The sequence below is a fragment of the Rattus norvegicus genome, chromosome 1, assembly GCF_036323735.1.
Source record: "Rattus norvegicus strain BN/NHsdMcwi chromosome 1, GRCr8, whole genome shotgun sequence".
Taxonomy (NCBI): Eukaryota; Metazoa; Chordata; class Mammalia; order Rodentia; family Muridae; genus Rattus; species Rattus norvegicus.
This window is the reverse complement of record NC_086019.1, coordinates 195,516,899-195,535,090: the sequence shown is the minus strand read 5'-3', so window position 1 is coordinate 195,535,090 and position 18,192 is coordinate 195,516,899. Positions and strand designations below refer to the sequence as shown.

General features: G+C 45.7%; 1 protein-coding gene and 1 non-coding gene across 3 annotated transcripts; one reads left to right on the top strand and one right to left on the bottom strand.

Moving 5' to 3' along the window:
• Positions 1–2,357: 2,357 nt before the first annotated feature.
• Positions 2,358–15,482, top strand: Cuzd1 (CUB and zona pellucida-like domains 1). Of its 2 annotated transcripts, NM_054005.2 has the most exons (9): positions 2,358–2,692; positions 4,449–4,599; positions 6,739–6,953; positions 8,157–8,307; positions 8,618–8,835; positions 9,936–10,108; positions 12,395–12,786; positions 14,321–14,589; positions 15,124–15,482. In NM_054005.2, the coding sequence occupies exons 1-9, from the start codon at positions 2,611–2,613 to the stop codon at positions 15,294–15,296; spliced, it is 1,824 nt and encodes a 607-aa protein (NP_446457.2). In that variant the 5' UTR covers positions 2,358–2,610; the 3' UTR covers positions 15,297–15,482. The 2 variants fall into 2 exon arrangements, with proteins under 2 accessions (NP_446457.2, XP_063123846.1); XM_063267776.1 differs by lacking the exons at positions 2,358–2,692; positions 4,449–4,599; positions 6,739–6,953; positions 8,157–8,307 and having other exon boundaries at positions 8,693–8,825.
• Positions 15,483–18,063: 2,581 nt separating this feature from the next.
• Positions 18,064–18,192, bottom strand: LOC120100418 (small nucleolar RNA SNORA17). Its single transcript, XR_005500177.1, has one exon. It is a non-coding gene; the product is annotated as a small nucleolar RNA SNORA17 (small nucleolar RNA).

Below are 18,192 nucleotides of genomic sequence, written 5' to 3'. Positions count from 1 at the left end.
TAGTTAATATAAAGAGCCATTATCTAGTGACAGACTGTTGCCTACTAAAGGGAATTAAAGTGGAAAAACAAATGCAGGGAGCAGCTGCTTCCTAGAGGTGGACAACATGTTGGGGGGCTACAGCTGGGGACCCTGTTGCTCTTCAGAAACCATCTTGCATGCCTGCTCTCATATGCTAACACTCAGTCCACCTCCATGCTGGGTTCCCCAGTGGGCACTGTCCCAGGATTCTCAAGGTAAAAGAATCTCCAGATGATATGGAGAGGCCTGTGGCAGCATGTCCTTACCCAAGGAACTAGGTCTAGTTTGGGTATTAGAAGGGACATGAGGCAGGTGGGACAAGGTATTTTGAGGACTTTCATGTTAGGCAGTAGGTCAGAGCATGCATAGGGCTTTTAGAACCTTTGATCCAGATTGCATTTCAACTTCACTTTGGGAAACCCCATGACCTCTCCCAGCCATCAGTTACTTTTATTCAGAGTGACACTTGTGTAGGGACTAGATGGCTCAGTGAGAGAAGGTCCTCCCGACCCCAAAGAAACCATGACTCATGGCAATGGCACAAAACAGGCTTCTCACCTACTTGGACCCCAGGTATTCTTCGTGTCTACCATGCCCCTTCCCAGGGTGACTACAAAGCTGTCACATGACCAGGGACAGGGGAGTGAGGAGATGCTAGTCCTGGGAAGGAGGAGTGATTGAGGTAAGGCCCAAAACCATCATATACAAACATAGCTGATTTTGAATACTTCTTAGTAATTTGAAGGATCCACACACAAGTATCCCACCCACTACTCAACATCAATACTATGTCCCTGCTTCATCTGCGGGTCCTTGTGTAGATAGGAATCCAGGAGAGTTGTGTAGGATCTGGAGGGCTTCCAAGCTCCTAGTGAAAACCACTCCAGTACCATTGGGGTCACATTGTTGCTGCAACCTAGGGAGTGGGACTAACCCCTGATCCAGGGCTCAACAGGAATGGATACCCTAGGGGAACATTTGAGGATACCCTTCCCAAGTCATAGTCCAGGGATGAATGAGGAAGCCTGGGTTTCAGAGACTTGGGATCAACATGGAAGAGTGGTTACCATTCTAGGTGATCTTGCCTCATCTTGACCTTCAAAGAACTTCTGGGTGATTCCTAGGGTCTTGGTTACTTTTCTGCTGCTAGGTATGACACCATGACCAAGGTAACCTATAGAAGCTTGGGACTTACCATTTTAGAGAATGAGTCAGTGACCATCATGGTGGGGAGCATGGCTGCCAGCAGGCAGCCAGGCAAGGCAATGAAGCCATAGCTGTTTACATCTGATCCACAAGCATGGGGCAGAAGGCCCACCCCTAGAGGCACACTTCCTCTAACAAGGCCACATCTCATAATCCTTCCTAAACAGTCCTATCAGCTGGGGACCAAGAATTCAATTACATGAGTCTATGGAACCATTCTCATTGTAACCACTATACCTAGAACTGGCCAATCACTGAAAAGTTCCATGAAATTAGAACAAGACTGAGTTTCTCTCTGCCACACAGGTCTGTCTCCATCAACTGTTGCCTGAACAGTTGGTCTCCCTTTCCCCTTCCCTCTCCTTCACACATAGTCAGTTTATAGAAGTTCCTGTACCAAGGGCCTTTACACACACACACACACACACACACACACACACACACACACACACACACACACACTTTTATCTTAAACAAAATTCAAATAAGATACACAATTGTTTCCCTCTTTTTGTATTTGCTTCCATTTCATTTTCTCGAGATGCCTTTCCTTTGTCCTAATTTGCATCCTTTCCCACCCAAGGCTGCCATATTCTATCTAATCTTCCTGTAGCACACTCAGCACCCTTGCCCCTATATGAATTATGATTAATTCATTATCTGTTTTCCCTCACTTAGATCGAAGGTTTCAGTCTATGAGTCTTGTACTCTGTATTCCAGCATCCTAGGACAGTGAGCAATGACAACTCACTTTATTTAATGAGTAAATAAGTGAAAGAATGAATGAATGGGCAGTCCCTTTCACATGCACACTCTTCTCCTTAGCCTCATGTTGGACACCAGGACTACTATCTCTGAGGGAATCAGTTCCATCCATGTTTGCCTCTTCAGAGAGACAGGGGTCAAGAATCCTCGAAGGGTTGCAGGGAGGCCTGATCTACATTGTCTTTTCTTCCACATCGTTGTCTTTCCCCTACCCCTTGGGTCAGCCTCCTGTAGGCATCTGAGGGCCCAGATGGGTCCAAGATTTGCTACCCTTTGGCTTCCTGAGCTTCGGATCCTGGAGCAGTGCTCCTTCATTCAGAATCTGCACAGACAGGGTCAAGGCTCAAGTTTAGAGCAGTTTCAAGGTGATAGGAGCTCTATGTAGCTGCTGAGCTCTGTGCAGAATTGGGCTGGCTGGCCCATAGCCCTTTGAGGAGCGACCTGGAAGGGTGAGTGCTGTACCAGGAACTGCTGGCCAGGATACAGCTCCACAGCTGTGGAGCTCTCACCAGCACCACCCTTGGTGTGGCCAAACCGACACGTTTCCCTAGACACCAGGAAGCCGACAAAACTCAGAAAACTATAAAAAGCCTGAGGGCTCTGAGGCACCCTGCCAAGATGGAGGTCACTGGAAGGCTGTTCATTTGGGCCATTTTAGCTGTCTCCTGTAGGGCACAGCTCAATTCTACAGCAGCTGAAGGTAAGAAAATTGAACCAGATTCTTTGACTCAAACAAAAAAGGCTTCCATGTCCGCCACTGCTCTTAACACAGAGAATAACTCACCCTTGTGCTCTCTGGACTTAATAGTCATCTCATTAAGGACCATATGGCCATGGTCACTGAAATTAAAAAGGGGGACATACAATTTTGTTTTTAATGCATATCTTAGGAAAATAATCCTAAAGCTATATAACTACATGACTAGATACTGGCCTAATTTTTTTAAAAGTAAGTTTCAGTTGCTGATTTTTTTTAAAAGGGCAAATCAATGGCAGAGAAATAATCTGTTAAGCTATAAAAGATTACATCTACAAGAAATGGGTCTCTGTTAAGAAGGAAAATGCCTAAGGTTTTAAAATATGATAGTGTTTATGTCTAGAACTACGCACAGAACTTCTTTAAAGTCAAAAAGAGAGGAGAAAAGGAAAAGACAGTTGAATTTGCAGAAGGTTTTAATAAAGATGTCCCTGGGTGGTTGGGACTGTGCCACCTCTTCTGTTCCCTTTGCTTTCTTTTCCTGATGAATACAGACCTAGTTATTGTTAGGTAAAGATAGACAGTTCCTTCATCAGTCATGGGTGAAAGAGAACTTATGAAGGCTTGTTTCTAAGTACACAGGGGTTTTATTGGTCTGTTTTGGAAAATGTGTCTGTTCTTGTCCTTGCTGGACAAAGACAGAGAGACAAAGACAGAGACAGACAGACAGACAGACAGACAGACAGACAGACAGGGAGGGGGGAGAGAGGGAGGGAGAGAGAAAGAGAGGAGAGGAGAGAAAAGAATCAGGGTCTTTCTACAAATCTTTGGCTGGCCTTTCTGTACAGGAGCCTCCTCCCTCAGCCTTCCAAATGCTGCACTCACTAATGTATGTCTCCACATCTTTCTTTCCCCATTTTTTATTGGGTTCCAGGTCTTTAATTTTTTTCTTTTTACATTTATTTATTGTGTGTGCTCAAGCACGCGTGTACTCACATATTACAGTACTCATGAAGGTCAAGGATCACTTCCTGTAGTTGGCTTTCTCCTCCTCCCGTGTGGGTTCTGTGGACTGGATATGTGTCGTCAGCCTTGGCGACGAATACCTTTACCCACTGAGCCATCTCGCTGGGCCCATCCTTTTTGTCCAATACTTTTTTTTTTTATTATTTAAAACATCTTTTTTTGAGTCAGAGTTTCCATGTGTAGCCCTGGTTGTCCTTTCTTTCTTTCTTTCTTTTTTTTTTTTTTCGGAGCTGGGGACTGAACCCAGGACCTTGTGCTTGCTAGGCAAGCGCTCTACCACTGAGCCAAATCCCCAACCCCGCTCTGGTTGTCCTGTAACTCCTCTGTAGACCAGGCTGGCCTGGAGCTCACAAAGATCTGCCTGCCTCTGCCTCCTGAGTGCTGGAATCAAAGGTGAGTGCCGCCACTGCCCAGCTGACCTATTTTGATCATATTCTTCCCTTCCTCCAAGTCCTCCCAGAGCCTCTTCTCCTCCCTATCCACCCCACTTTAAGTTCTTTCTCACAACAACCCTTAAGCCCAACACAACAACGAAGTCCTAAAAACCTAGAAAACAAAATCCATCAACACCCTAAAGGAGAGAAAGCTGTAATCAAATAAAAGCACACAAAAAAGTGTGGAGTCCGTTATATGTTGGTCAATTACTTCCCCTTCCTGTGGGAGGTTGAGTCCTAGTGCCTGCTGGGAGTCAGGGACTGCTCCTTTCCTCAGTGCCAACTATGCCATCTACCAGGCAGACCAAGATGCACGGCCAGTCTGGGAGGGGCCAATCTGGGAGAGACCCACAAGGCTCTGATCCTAAATCTCAATGCTGATGAGAACTGCACTTGGACCATAGAGAGACCTGAAAACAGGAGCATCAGAATCATCTTCTCCCACATCCAGTAAGTAGAGGCTTCAGTTTCTCCAGGAGGGAGCTAGCTGACTCTTGCCATGTTGGGGTAGGAGAAGAGCTCTCTGCAGAGGGAACTCAGCTGCTTCTGTAGGCTGATGCGATCCCCATGATGATGACAACAGTTATGGCCACTGGTCATCACCAAAGTCTGGCATGCAAAAATCTGGGTCACACAGGCCATTGTTAGAGCTACAGACACAGGAAGTTTGATAGCATATGGAGGTTCATCAAGAAGTGTTCACACCGATCAAGGTTGGTACCCAGCTATTGATTACTAGACTATAGGTCTTAAAATCTTAAACTCTGACTCCAAATTCTGGTCTATATTAGAGCCATCATGGAAGTTTCCTAGGCAGTTAGATTGGAGTCTTGGAGGATGGGGGCTAGCCTTGACAGTTTTTGAAGTTTTATTTTAAAAACTGCATACATTTATACATATATTTATGATGTCTTAACCATGCCACACTAAGATCTGAGACTCTGTACTACAAAGCTTCAGGACTTCATAAGATCTGCCCCAGCTGCATCAGGCGTGACCTGATAAGAAAGTTCAGAGAAGCCACTTTCTGGACCGAGGCCACTAATAATAGATTAAAGAAGGCAATGGGATCACAGCATGCTTGCTCCAGGACTCCGGTTCTTTAAATCTGTGGTTCTTGGTCGCAGCCTGATTCACCTAGAGGGTTCATCAAAGTGCACAAGCTGGCCCAGTCAGGGTCTATACTAATTTAAATAAGATAGGTGGAGCCTGAAAATCTGCATAAGAAACACTCTCAAGTGACTCTGATCTTGCCAATGTTCCAGCTACTGAACTTGGAGAACCAGGGCTCTGTAATGCAGAAGCTGGAATTGACTGACCTTCAGTGAAAGGCAAACTCACTGACTTCCTGGAACACTAGAAACCTACACCCCCATACACATACACACACACACACACACACACACACACACACATATATAGAGGGGGAGAGAGAGAGAGAGAGAGCGCGCGCTCAGGATTGTAGTAAGAGCAAAACTCTGTAGAAAGAAGTCATTTATTTGTTGGGGTGACATCTTGTGTATGAAGCCCATGAAAGGTGCATCACACTAAGATGGCCAAGTACAAAACCTTGTACAGAAGAGGGACCTGAGGTCAAGCACGGCTAAGTCCCTGGTCCAAAGCTAAATGTCAGGGAAGTGCTTAAGGTGGAAGGGAGTGCTGGGGATTTAGCTCAGTGGTAGAGCACTTGCCTAGGAAGCGCAAGGCCCTGGGTTCGGTCCCCAGCTCCGAAAAAAAGAACCAAAAAAAAAAAAAAAAAAGAAAAAGAAAAAGAAAAAGATGAAGAGGGGCTGGGGATTTAGCTCAGTGGTAGAGCGCTTACCTAGGAAGCGCAAGGCCCTGGGTTCGGTCCCCAGCTCCGAAAAAAAAAAAAAAAGAACCAAAAAAAAAAAAAAAAGGTGGAAGGGAGTTCAGGTTCTCAAAGCCATCTTGGACACAGATCCTCTACGGACATTTTGAAAGAGCCTGATGGTGTGCACAGAAAATAGAAATCCCAAGCTGCCCTGTTCAGTGCAGGGCATTGGACCGTCCTCCAGAATGAGCATATGGTGGGGAGGAAGAGGCAGCTGGGGGATGTCCATGGGAGGGTGGCCATGGAGGAGGAGTTGCTTTTTCAGCAAGCTTGGATACCAAATATCAGTGAGGCGGATTCTAAATTAGAAAGATCTATACTAATTAGTCACCATGCAGTCTCAGGGAACAGGGGCGATGGGGGGAAGAGGAAGAGGAAGAGGAGGAGGAGGAGGGGGAAGAGGAAGAGGAAGAAGAAGAGGAGGAGGAGGAGGAGGAAGAGGAAGAAGAGGAGGAGGAAGAAGAGGAGGAGGAGGAGGAGGAAGAGGAATATAGTTTTGGATTCTAGGCCTATTTCTGTTCATTTACTAAGTATCAAGTGCTGCGCGTTAGTTCACTGAGCCCATTAAGGTTGTGGTTTGATTGATCTTGAAGAGGGATGGAGCTCACGACTGATTTAAATGAACCAGATTGCTCCCACTTAATAAACTGCTGTGCTAATACGAACAGGGAACGATGCCTTTTAAAAGCCACTTCGCTGGTGGCTCTTCTCCAACCACAGGTGTGTTCTGTTCCCAGGTTGGATCCAGACAGTCGGTGTGAAAATGAAAGCATTAAGGTGTTTGATGGACGCTCCACCAGTGGGCCTCTGCTAGGGGAGGCCTGCAGCAAAAATGACTTCGTGCCTGTGTTTGAGTCATCGGCCAATTCACTGACGTTTCAGATAGTCACTGACTGGACAAGGGTTCAAAGGAGTGTCTTTATCTTCTACTATTTCTTTTCCTCTGGTACCAGTAAGTTGTCCATGACCCTTTCCCCTGCCCTCTGTGAGCACTGGTTACACCAGCTCCTGATGGGGACATGGTGTTCTTGAGTCTGTTCCCTCATAGCAATAGCTGGTGAAAAGGCTATTCTCCAGGGCCGTGCACAGAAGAGTCACGGGTTCAGTCACCTTTGAAATCTGATTCTTTGGTTCTGGGGAAGCTCCTGATGCTCTTCCTCCTCTAACCAGTCCCAAAGCTCACCACACAGCCACAGGTTGACAAGCACTGTGTCTGAGCCCAAAGGACTCTGTTTAGCCTGTTTTGTAACCTGCTGCTTTCATTAGATGTGGGTTGAGGCTCTTGAGCTTTTGTGCTTATCAAGTTCTGGGAGGGGGGTGATTCTGACAACCAAGCAAATGTGGGTGAGACTGAGCCAGTTTGGGGGCAGTCAGGTGCTACACAATTCTATGTAGTTGGCCCCCAATCCCAATTCCCCTCAGCTAGAATGCCATGGACTTGAGCCAGCAGGTTCATAAGGAGAACTTCACTCTGGTTTTCTAGAAGAGCTGATCTTAACACAGATATCTTGTGCTACAGAATCAACAAGGTAGAGACATCAAGCTCTTCCAGAGCTGGACCCAGGCTACCTCCTCACACCTGACATGGAGACCCTACTTAACATGGGTCCTGTGTGCCAGCCAACCTAAACTATTTTATACCCATAGGTGTCTTCAGTTTGCTTCTCTGTTTTCTCTGTCATGTTGCCCTCTACAGTATGTACAATAGCAGGGAAGGATAGAGAAAGGTTGCATCTGAGGTGAACTTTGAATATTAGCCTGAGGAGAGAGTAGTGGAGGACTCTATATTGAAGTCCTAGCAGACATGTTAAGAAAGGGCAGTGTAGAACAACAGCTCCTTTGGTGATAGCCAGCGATCTTGGACAGTGATGATAGGTAAGGATCCTTTAGCACCAGCCCTAAGAGCGTGGCTACTTTCTGCAGCTCGGTCCCGGTGGTGGAGGGCCTCTCTAGCCAGTTCAGTCACTTTATTATGATTTGACAGCGGGGCAGAGATGTGCTCTCAGGTGTCCCAAGGGCAAAAGGTCTGATGCTAAGAGAAGAAGAAGACCTCCAATGTGACCCACAGAGAAGACAGGGGTGGTGTGACACTCAGGGAGGACATGTTAAACTCCATATATCACAGAAAAATCCAACTGTCTTTGTGTCTCTCCAGCTATTCCAAACTGCGGTGGTTACCTGCAAACATTGGAAGGATCCTTCAGCAGCCCCAATTATCCAAGGCCACACCCTGAGCTGGCATACTGTGTGTGGCACATACAAGTGGAGAAAGGCTATAAGATAAACTTGAATTTTACAGAGCTCTTGTAAGTATTGTGGTCTACTGTAGTGACCCCCTGGCAATTGGGGAACCAACCTGGGGAGAAATAAAAAAAACATGCTCCTACATGTAGGTACTTTTCCGAGAACCACTGTAGAAAGAAACACACTTAACAGTGCTGTTGACTATTTTTCTGGTCATTCTGAGGTACCACGAAGGGACTGATGAAGTTCCAGGTTTGTCCTGATAAATCTGAGATGTCATTGTAAGGAAAAATCCTTCATGACTTTAGAAGGAATGATTAAAAACAATGAATCTGTTTGAAAGGCTTTTACACCAGAGGCTGTCTTTCTTAGCCTAGAAATGGATGAATACTGCCGATTTGACTTCATCGCAGTCTACGATGGCCCCTCTACCACATCGGGCTTGCTCAAACAGGTGTGCGGCCGTGGGACACCTACCTTTGAGTCTTCCTCTGATGCCATGACTGTTGTGCTGTCTACAGATTATGCCAATTCCTACAGAGGCTTCTTTGCTTCCTACGCTTCAACCTACGTACAAGAGGTCAACACTAGTAGGTCACCTTTCACAACCCTCAGCTCTTTTGAGCTTTCCGGTTATTACTTACACAGAGCCTTCTCCTTAATTCTTAGCCTGAGTGTGGCTAGCCTTGTTTGACAACCTGTCACATGTACTTGGGAATATAGCTAACCTGGAGGCTTGAGGATCCGCCCTGTGCCTTGCTTACCACAGGAGGAAGTGAATGACTCCATTAATCTGAAAGTGATTTCTGTAGAACCCAAGATCTGCTTGGTTTAACGTCTTCGGTAATGACATAATTTTAAAGAAAAGTAACAGTAATGATTGGGTAAGAAGAGGCTATGAATTTAGAAGTGGAGACATGGGAAGAGTGGGAGGGGGTACTTGGGAGGGGCTTAGGGATGAAGGGGGAAGGTAATGGATCTAACATCAGATGTATAGATTATAGCGCTAAACAAGGTAGCAGTGAGCATTGTGAAAAGCTCACCCAACTATGAGGCTGTGTCAGTCTTCCACCTAATTCTTCCATTCAAGGTACTGTGAGTTTGGATATTTAGTTATTGTGTGTGAGAGTGGGCATGCATTCGTGTGTGTGTGTGTGTGTGTGTGTGTGTGTGTGTGTGTATAGAGGTCAGAGGACATTGAATGTCCTGCTCCTGCTCTTGCTCTTTCTGCCTTGTTCCCCTGAAACAGGGTCTTAATCTGGAAGCCAGCAAACCCTAGTGATCCTCCTGCCTCTGTTCCCAACAGCGCTTGGGTTACAGGCACATATACAGCCGTATTTGGCTTTTTATGGGTGTGCTGGGATTCTAACTCAGGCCCTTACACTTGGGCAGAAAGTTCTCTCACTGACAGCTGTCTTCTCAGCACAGAGGGTTCAGGTTGTCTGCCGCTGTTATCGTTGTTTCCTTTTTTGATACTATGTAGCCCCTGCTACCCTGGAACTCACTATGTAGACCTAGGATTCACAGAGATCCAGGTACCTTTACCTCCTAGCTGCTAGAATTAAAGGTGTCTGACAACGATTCCAGCAGGTTAAATTTTCAGAGAATAATAGTCTGCACATAGAAGTTTTAAAAGTGCAAAGTTCCCAGCTGGCCCAAATGTGATCATTCTTTCCCCCTTTCTTGATAGCATCTTTAAGTTGTGCTTCTGACAAGATGAGAGTCATCATCAGCAAGTCATACCTACAGTCACTTAACTACCATGAGAGCAATTTGCAGCTAAACGACCCGACTTGCAGACCGAGTGTATCAAACGTTGTAGAGTTCTCTATCCCTCTGCATGAATGCGGTACAATCAAAAAGGTACTGTAAAACTCACAGCTGGGGTCTGTCAAATGCTCACAGGTGCGGTGACGCCCAGGTATGAAACGTGTCGCTTCTCTCACGAACCACAGCGGGCACACATGGTTGGACTGAGGAGGCACGCTCACAGCTGTGCACAATTCACTCATACACAAAGGCATGAACATAGCCGTGCACGCATTCACTCACACACATAGGCACCCTTGTCTTCTTTATTTGTAAGCGAACTGGAGAATGGCTGCTTTTCACAGAAGGCAGAGAGCTCCGAAACCTCACTAGAGAGACTTGGAATATCTTTGGTGGTTGGTCAGGGTTCCTTAAGCCTACTGGGAAAAGTTGTACAGAACGTCACCATTCCATATCTGATAAAGTTGGGCTGGATTTAAGATCTCGTTATCCTTGAAAAGACATAAAGTAAAAGCATGTTTTAAATATTAGGAGTTGTAAGTCCATGATTTGGTCTGCGTGCTTTAGAAATACCGTTTAAGATCTTAAACACTGTCAACACTCTTAGGTGCCTTAATATACATACTATAAACTTAAACCACTTTGTGATTTAGAATGGAGGCTAGACCAGAGGAGTTGACAAAAAGTAAACATTTTCTTCTGTTCATTTATTTCTTCCAAAAACAAGCACACAAGCTTTATTATTTCACAGATGTCTATGGCCCACCAAGGTCAAGCTTCCACCTACATACATTTGGGGACCTGCCTGGTTAGACAACACTAACTTAGGCCTCTTTGTGGAGGGACCATGTTGTGGAGTTCAGTCTTCTATTTATCAACCCCAGGGCCTCACACAGGCCAGGCAAGCCCTCTGCCGCTGAGCGGTAGTCTCCTTTTTACCTTTTATTTCAAAACAGGATCTCACTGAGTTGTTTAGGCTGACCTTGGACTGTGTAGCTTGCCAAGGACCAGTCTTGGCCTGAAGAGGAGTTCCAAGGAAGGGTTGTTTGGATGCAGCAAAACAAAGGACTTGAAGTCAAATCATGGGTCCAAGCTGACAACCTATGTTGAGACAGATTCTCAGATTACATTCTGCTTTCTCTGGAGGGCTACAGACAGCTCTCTCTCTCTCTCTCTCTCTCTCTCTCTCTCTCTCTCTCTCTCTCCTAAAAAAACCCACAAAACTTATAGATAGCTCATCTTTTGCAGATGATAAGCCCGGTCTTTTATTTTACCTATTAATCCAGTCATTTACTCCAGGTTCTGTTTTGATTACCCTATGAATCAGTATCTTGTGACTCTAGTCTCTTAATTCTTAAGAGACAGCAAGCACACATCTTTTAACAATGAAAAAAATTCAGAGATCTGCTTGTCTCTGTTAAACACAAAGGATAAACTAGCTGGGTAGGACCCCAACGTGAAATTACCATTTCTACCACACCTGGGTCTAACCCTGTTCTGTCCCAGACTGACCCTGGACTCAGGAATCTGCCTGCTTTTGGAAGCATAAACAAAAAAACTTAGCTGGGTGGGGTCCCCTGAGATCACCACTCCCTAAATCTCTTTATCTCCTTTGTATCTTTCTGACAGGTTGGCTCACAGCACAGTTGCTTTTGTTTTTTTAAATTCGTGAAGCCCCTCATATAAGTCATACTACATCCTTATTTTTTGAGAAATTATGTATGTTTGAACTCGTGTTTTTTTTTCCTATGGCCTTAAGGGCTGGCCTGAAGGTCCCAGTGTTTACCATTTTGCTGAGACGTTAGCCACACCTTTACCTCCCAGACTTGTGCTATCTCTGATTATCATTGAACCATTAAAGTTAACAGGGACGACATTTTTATACAAACAAGCCTTATGCCCATAGCAGCTGTCGACACTTGTGGAGGCCCAGGCTTGCTGGCCCTGTCCCAGGGACGGGACCATGTCATTCAGTCCTTATTAAGGTCATGTCAGACCCAGCAGTAGCTCAAGTGAGCTTTGAACTTGTGATCTTTCTGCTTTAGCCTGCCTAGGAGCCTGTGCCAACAGGCCGGATCTGGTGAGTTTAAAGTCATAAAAGGGCTGGAAAGTTGTATTCCATAATAATATTAATGTAATTGAAAGAAAATTCTACCCAATTCTATCTTTCAGTCTTTCTAATACAAGCTGTATTTCACTTCCTTCTGCTGGTCAGTCCCTGTGGTAAAACACATTTAAGGTCGAGAGTATATTGACATGAAAGCTGTTATCTCATGCCTTAAGGAAATTAAGTTGCTACCAACAAGTCTTATCCTTCTCTGTACTCTGCAATATTGATGGATTAAAGCATAAAAAACTGAATTCTCTCCCATTCTGCAGATAGAGGACCACACTATCAGTTATACGAACATAATCACCTTCACCCAGTCTCCAGAATCTGCCGTGATCACCCGAAAGAGGCACCTTCAGATTGTGGTGACGTGTGAGATGGAGTATAATTCAACTGTGGAGATTCTGTACATAACCGAAGACGACGTCATACAAAATCAAAGTGTCCTGGGCAAATACAACACCAGCATGGCTCTTTATGAGTCCGGCTCCTTTGAAAACCTTATACAGGAGTCACCGTATTATGTAGATTTGAACCAAACCCTTTTTGTCCAAGCCACTTTGCACACCTCAGATCCAAGCCTGGTGGTGTTTCTGGACACTTGCAGAGCCTCTCCCACATCCGACTTTGCATCTCCAACCTATGACTTAATCAGCAGCGGGTATGCACTCATGCATGGGTCTTTGCATTCACCAGCATTTTTTCCTTTTCCTGGTGTGTGTGTGTGTGTGTGTGTGTGTGTGTGTGTGTGTGTGTGTGTGGTGAGGGAGTGGGTGAATGTACACATGTGAAGGCTAGAGACTGTCATCAGTTGTCTTCCTCAAAGACTCTCTGACTTACCTGTTAATTATTTTTTCTTATGTGTATATATGTGTGGTATGTGCATGTGTACATGTGCACTTGCATGTTGGCATATGTGAGTATTCACATGCATGGGTGCGAGCATCTGTGGAGGCCTGAGGTTGATGCTGGGAGTTTCACTCTACATCTTATTCATTGAGGCTGTGTCTCAGCTGAACATAGAACTTGCCAGAAGGCTGTTCTCCCAAAGCAAGGGCAGCTTGCTTTGGGGGTTTTCCCTGTCTCCACCTTCTGTGTGCTGAAATTACATGTGGACCACCACACGTACCCTTATATGTAGGTTCTGAACAGGATCCAAGTCCTGGTCCCCAACTCGCATGAGAGGAGCTCTAACCACTGGTCCAGCCACTAATCCTCTCATTACCTTTTGAGGTAGGGTCTTTCACTGAACCTGGAACTTGAGAATTCAGGTAGGCTGGAAGCCAGAAAAAAATCAGGCGTTGTCCTGGCTCAGCCTCCACAACACCTGGACTGCAAGAACGCTAGTCTTGTGTGCTTGTATGTGAGTATTAGGGACTGACCTCAGGCTCCCATGATAGCGTGCCAAGTATTGACTGAACACTCTCCAGCCCACAGTGGTAATGATTTAATAAAACAAGTGCTGTATTTATAAACACTCCTCTCTCTCTCTCTCTCTCTCTCTATATATATATATATATATATACACACACACACACACACATATATATGTGTGTGTGTGTGTGTGTGTATTGCACTATATATGTTCTAGCTGCAGATAATCCATGTTAAATTTTTTAGATAGACTTTGCATAATCCTTAGGTTTTAAATGTGACTATAAAATATTTGATGGTAATGGGGAAGAAACCACTTATAATTTGTGTCGAAGGGCCTGTTTGTGTTTCAATTTTTGTATACTTTGGCTATTTTCAGCAAATACATGGAAAGTTCCTGAATGTGTGCTACCCTTAGCACATGATTTTCTCAAGAAAACAGATTCAGCTTTAGTTTTTGGGTTTTTTTTTTTGTTTTTGTTTTTGTTTTTAAGAAAAAAGCACCATGGTCTTTTCCCTCTAAAGTTGACGGGCAATCAGCAGTACTTGTGTATCGATGTAGAGCATCCTGGGAGAGGCGTTTGAGCTCCAGTGCATAGGAGCTTATGTTCTGGTAGCTCACAGGACCAGGAATTTGAGGGCGGGAACCCTAATATGATTCTCAGAGCCAGCCCCATGGCTCGACCCCACAACACTCTAACCCACTGACATCTTTCTAGAGAGGTCTCTAGAGTCACACATTGGACATGTTTGTGTCACCTCATTTAAATATGGAAGAGCTGCCGTGCTAAATTCTGTTCTGTCCCAACATTCTGTTCCAGGTGTAGTCGAGATGAGACCTGTAAGGTGTACCCCTTATTTGGGCACTACGGGAGATTCCAGTTCAATGCCTTTAAATTCTTGAGACATCTGAGTTCTGTGTATCTCAAGTGTAAGATTTTGATCTGTGATACCAGTGACCACACATCTCGCTGCAATCAAGGCTGCGTCTCAAGAAGGAAACGAGATATTCCTTCATACAAATGGAAGACTGATTCTGTTATAGGACCAATTCGCCTGAAGAGGGACCGACTTGTAAATGGAGATTCAGGCAAGAGCATAGTATTCATGACCTAAGGACAGCCGTGGCTTGTAAAATGTGGCTCAAATCTGTTGTTCCTGAGATGCACAGTTTAGCATTCAACACAGGAGTCCTAGAAAAAAGTACATGAGATGTGTGTGTGTGTATGTGTGTGTGTGTGTGTGTGTGTGTTTGAGCAGATAATTTAATTACATTAGAAATAATCTATTTTAATTTCTAAATGAGGAACAAAGTCAACCAGTGCCCACATCACAGACAATTTGGGAAAAAAGTTATCTTTTCAAAATAGAGAATATTATGTTACTTCTGGGCACATTGAAACCTTAGAGGCTGCATAGGACAGTGTTAAATGGCCCAGTATTTCAAACACTGTATAATACATAATGAATTTAGATGTTTGAGAATTGTCTGTCTATATTGAGTTGAAAGTACATATTAATTTACATAGTATCACAGTATGTATTATTAATAGGGTATAACTTGACATTATGAAGACTTCCACAGATTTGTAATGCTAACACTTGAAACTATTTCCAATTCCAGGACTTCTGCCTCAAACACACGAAGCAGAGATTTCGAAGCAGCCTCTCAGCCATCTGCACCTGTTTTCCTTCATGGTTCTTGCTCTGAATGTGGTGATTGTGGTCACAGCCACAGTGAGGCATTTTCTAAATCGATGGAAGGATCACGGATACCAGAAGCTGCAGGTCTACTAGCTGTGGACCCCAAGAAAGGCCTCTTGTCCTCTTCTGGGTGGCCGATGAAAAAGTTCTCTGTGCCTACGAGGGTTAGGACTATACCAGAAAGGCCTAAAAGCAGCGTGTGTACCGTCATGCTCGTATCACAGCCTCAGTGTGTTTCATTATGGGATAGCTGAAATGAATAAATAGTATGTCTGGTCACTTTGCTTTGGACAGTCTCTGTAACTCTCTAACTCTGACTGGCCTGAAACTTGCTATGTAGCACAGGCCAGCCTTGAATTCACAGAGATCCTATGTCTGCGTCCCCAGTGCTGGGACGCTACTGTGAGTCACCACATCCATCTCCGCTTCCTTTTTAGGCGCTAAATAAAATGTGTGCCACCTCTAAAATCTAAAGAACACAGGCAAATATTCCACCCTCTGAAAGATAAAAGTTGTAATTTGGAACTGAAGCGAAGGAGTAGGCTCTTTGGGCCACTGAAGCGCCTGCTGACCACAGTCTGAGTAGCTCTCTCCTGTGCGGCTCACAGAGGAGTTCTGCTGAGAAGATTCTGACAGGAAAGTGAGCCGTCAGAATAGTTTCCGAGCTATGAGATAAAAACACTCCTCTTCTATTTCCCACGAGAATGAGCAGATGTTATTGAAGACTCTAAGGTAAACTGCTCTGTACATGCCAAAGCTAATCATTTTAAACAAAAAGAAAAAAGAAAATACAATCCCATCTTGCCACTTAACCAACACATGCTTTCATGATCCAAATAAATCTAAACAGGGATCTCAGACTGTCAAAGGCATTTGCTTCTTTTATTTTCTTTGTTATATTTTTCTTCTATAAATGTGTATCATGCACACCAGACATTTCAGGAAACCCAATGATATACAACGGATATAAAAGACACCACCCCAGTCCTTACAGGCTTGCTAATTTCCAGCCCTAAATCAAAGCAGACATTCCTCATTTACTGTTTTTAAAGCTTTGAATATATTTTTAAAATAACTTTTCCTGGTTCTTTGTGAATTTCTCCTCCTCCTCTTCTACCTACTCCCCACCCCCACTCTTGCAACATCCCCCACAAACACGATTTTTCTTTCTTGGTTTGTTGTAGTGTGTCACAGTGTGTCCCACAGTATACCTTTTGCCCATACTTTGATTTCAAAATGTTCACTGCAGTGACTTGTTGGTCTGGTACAAAGCCTCTGGCTTCTGCTACTCTACCAATACTGGAAGCTCCCAGGGACTCCTCTGGGATATCCTGTTGTTGCCCTGTGTCACGGAGATCCTGCAGGACCAGCCCCTTCACGCTCTCCAACAGTTCATCAATGGGGTAAATGTTAGGGAAGGCCAGTTCAAAGTCCTGGATCTGGGCCTGAGAGGTATCTGAGCTGGTCAGCCCACCAGCTCTCTTGTTCTCATACCCTCAGGGCTGGCTCACCCAAAACCCTGCTACCAGGACAGCTCTACCCTGTTGACCAGGCAAGGTGCCAGTCTGCCCTCTCAAGTGTTGCAGTCAGTGGGGGACAAGGCCAGCTCTCCTGTTTGTCATAGATATGGAGGGATGAGGGAGGAGAGGAGGGCTCTTTCCCTCATCTGCACGACCGTCCAGCAGACTAAAAGCAGCTTTCCCACACTCACACCCTCAGGACTGGCTCACCCTCAACCCCCACGTCCAGGGCCAGCTCCATTATGCTGCCCAGGAGAGGTTCAGGGTTTGCTCTTCTGTGCTGCAGCAGGTGAGGGACAGGGCCAGCTCTCTTGCTCTGATGACCTTGGGGCCAGCTCTCCTGCATGCCATAGTTGACAAGGGATGGTGGTGGGGGTCATCACTCCCTTATCTGTGTCACTGCATGGCAGGCAAGATGCAGGGACAGTTCTCCCATATTCATGCCCTCAGGGCTGGCTCACCTGCGCCCTCACCATAAAGGGCCAGCTCTACTGTGCTGCCAGGCAAGGTGCAGGGCCTGCTCTCCTGTTCTCACAATCCAGGGGCCAGGTCTCCTGTCTGCCACAGGTGGGCAGGGACCAGTGGGGAAGAAGGTAGGCCCAGATCTCCCACATTCATATTTTCAGGTGATGGCTTCCTGAAGCTCCTGGAATATGTGGGGGCCACTCCCAAGTATTGCAGCTGGCAAGGGGTGGGGTTGGCTCTCCTGCTATCATGCCCTCAGGGCCAGTTTTCCCGTGATGTCCAGGTGAGGGGTGGGGCCAGTTCTGCACAGCTCTCAGACATCCACATGTCCCTAAACAGCAGCCCACACCAAGAATGTCCACCTAGTTTTTGGTGATAGAAGACCCCTGCTGCTGAAGAGTCACAGACCCAGATGTGGCCCCCAGTGGCAGCACAGGCTGGGACCCGCCATGGTCCCAGGTGTCCTTATCAGCCACTCACATCAGGCTGATCCTCGCTACCCTCGAGTTTCCAGTTCTGCCTCTCTTCCTTGTGCCCACATCCTTTGCTTCTACTTCTCCATCACTTACTCCTTTTCATAGCACCTGGGTCTCTGCATGTCTGGAGTCATTTCAGGAGTGCTATGCCCCCTCCCGGGCCTTCCAGGCACCAGACTGGTGGTCGTCTCAGGCTAGCTTCCTGTCTGGGTCCTGTGGCACTTCGGTCATCTTGGACTTGTTCCTTGCCTGGCCTACCTGAGTGGCCCCGTGCAAGGGTCTTCTGTCTTGAGCTTAAAGCACAGTTCTTCTAGTCTTCATCTTGCTCTTGATCCTGGGAGCTGTCAGGGCCTGCATTGCACCAGACTGGTGACCATCTCAGGACAGCTTTCTACCAGGAGTGTTAGGTTACTGATCATTCAGATGTTCACAGGTCAGAACACAAGGGTAGACATAGCCTCTCTTCTCTCTGCCACCTATTGATGCACATGTGACAGCAGCCACACCTGCAGTGCCTCTAGAGACAGG

Bases quoted from the DNA above. Each gene is read 5' to 3' on its own strand.
- Cuzd1 (NM_054005.2), top strand. From the start codon at position 2,611: ATGGAGGTCACTGGAAGGCTGTTCATTTGGGCCATTTTAGCTGTCTCC. The intron at 6,954-8,156 runs GTAAGTTGTCCA...GTGTCTCTCCAG, and splicing joins TTTCTTTTCCTCTGGTACCA to CTATTCCAAACTGCGGTGGT. The intron at 8,308-8,617 runs GTAAGTATTGTG...TGTCTTTCTTAG, and splicing joins TTGAATTTTACAGAGCTCTT to CCTAGAAATGGATGAATACT.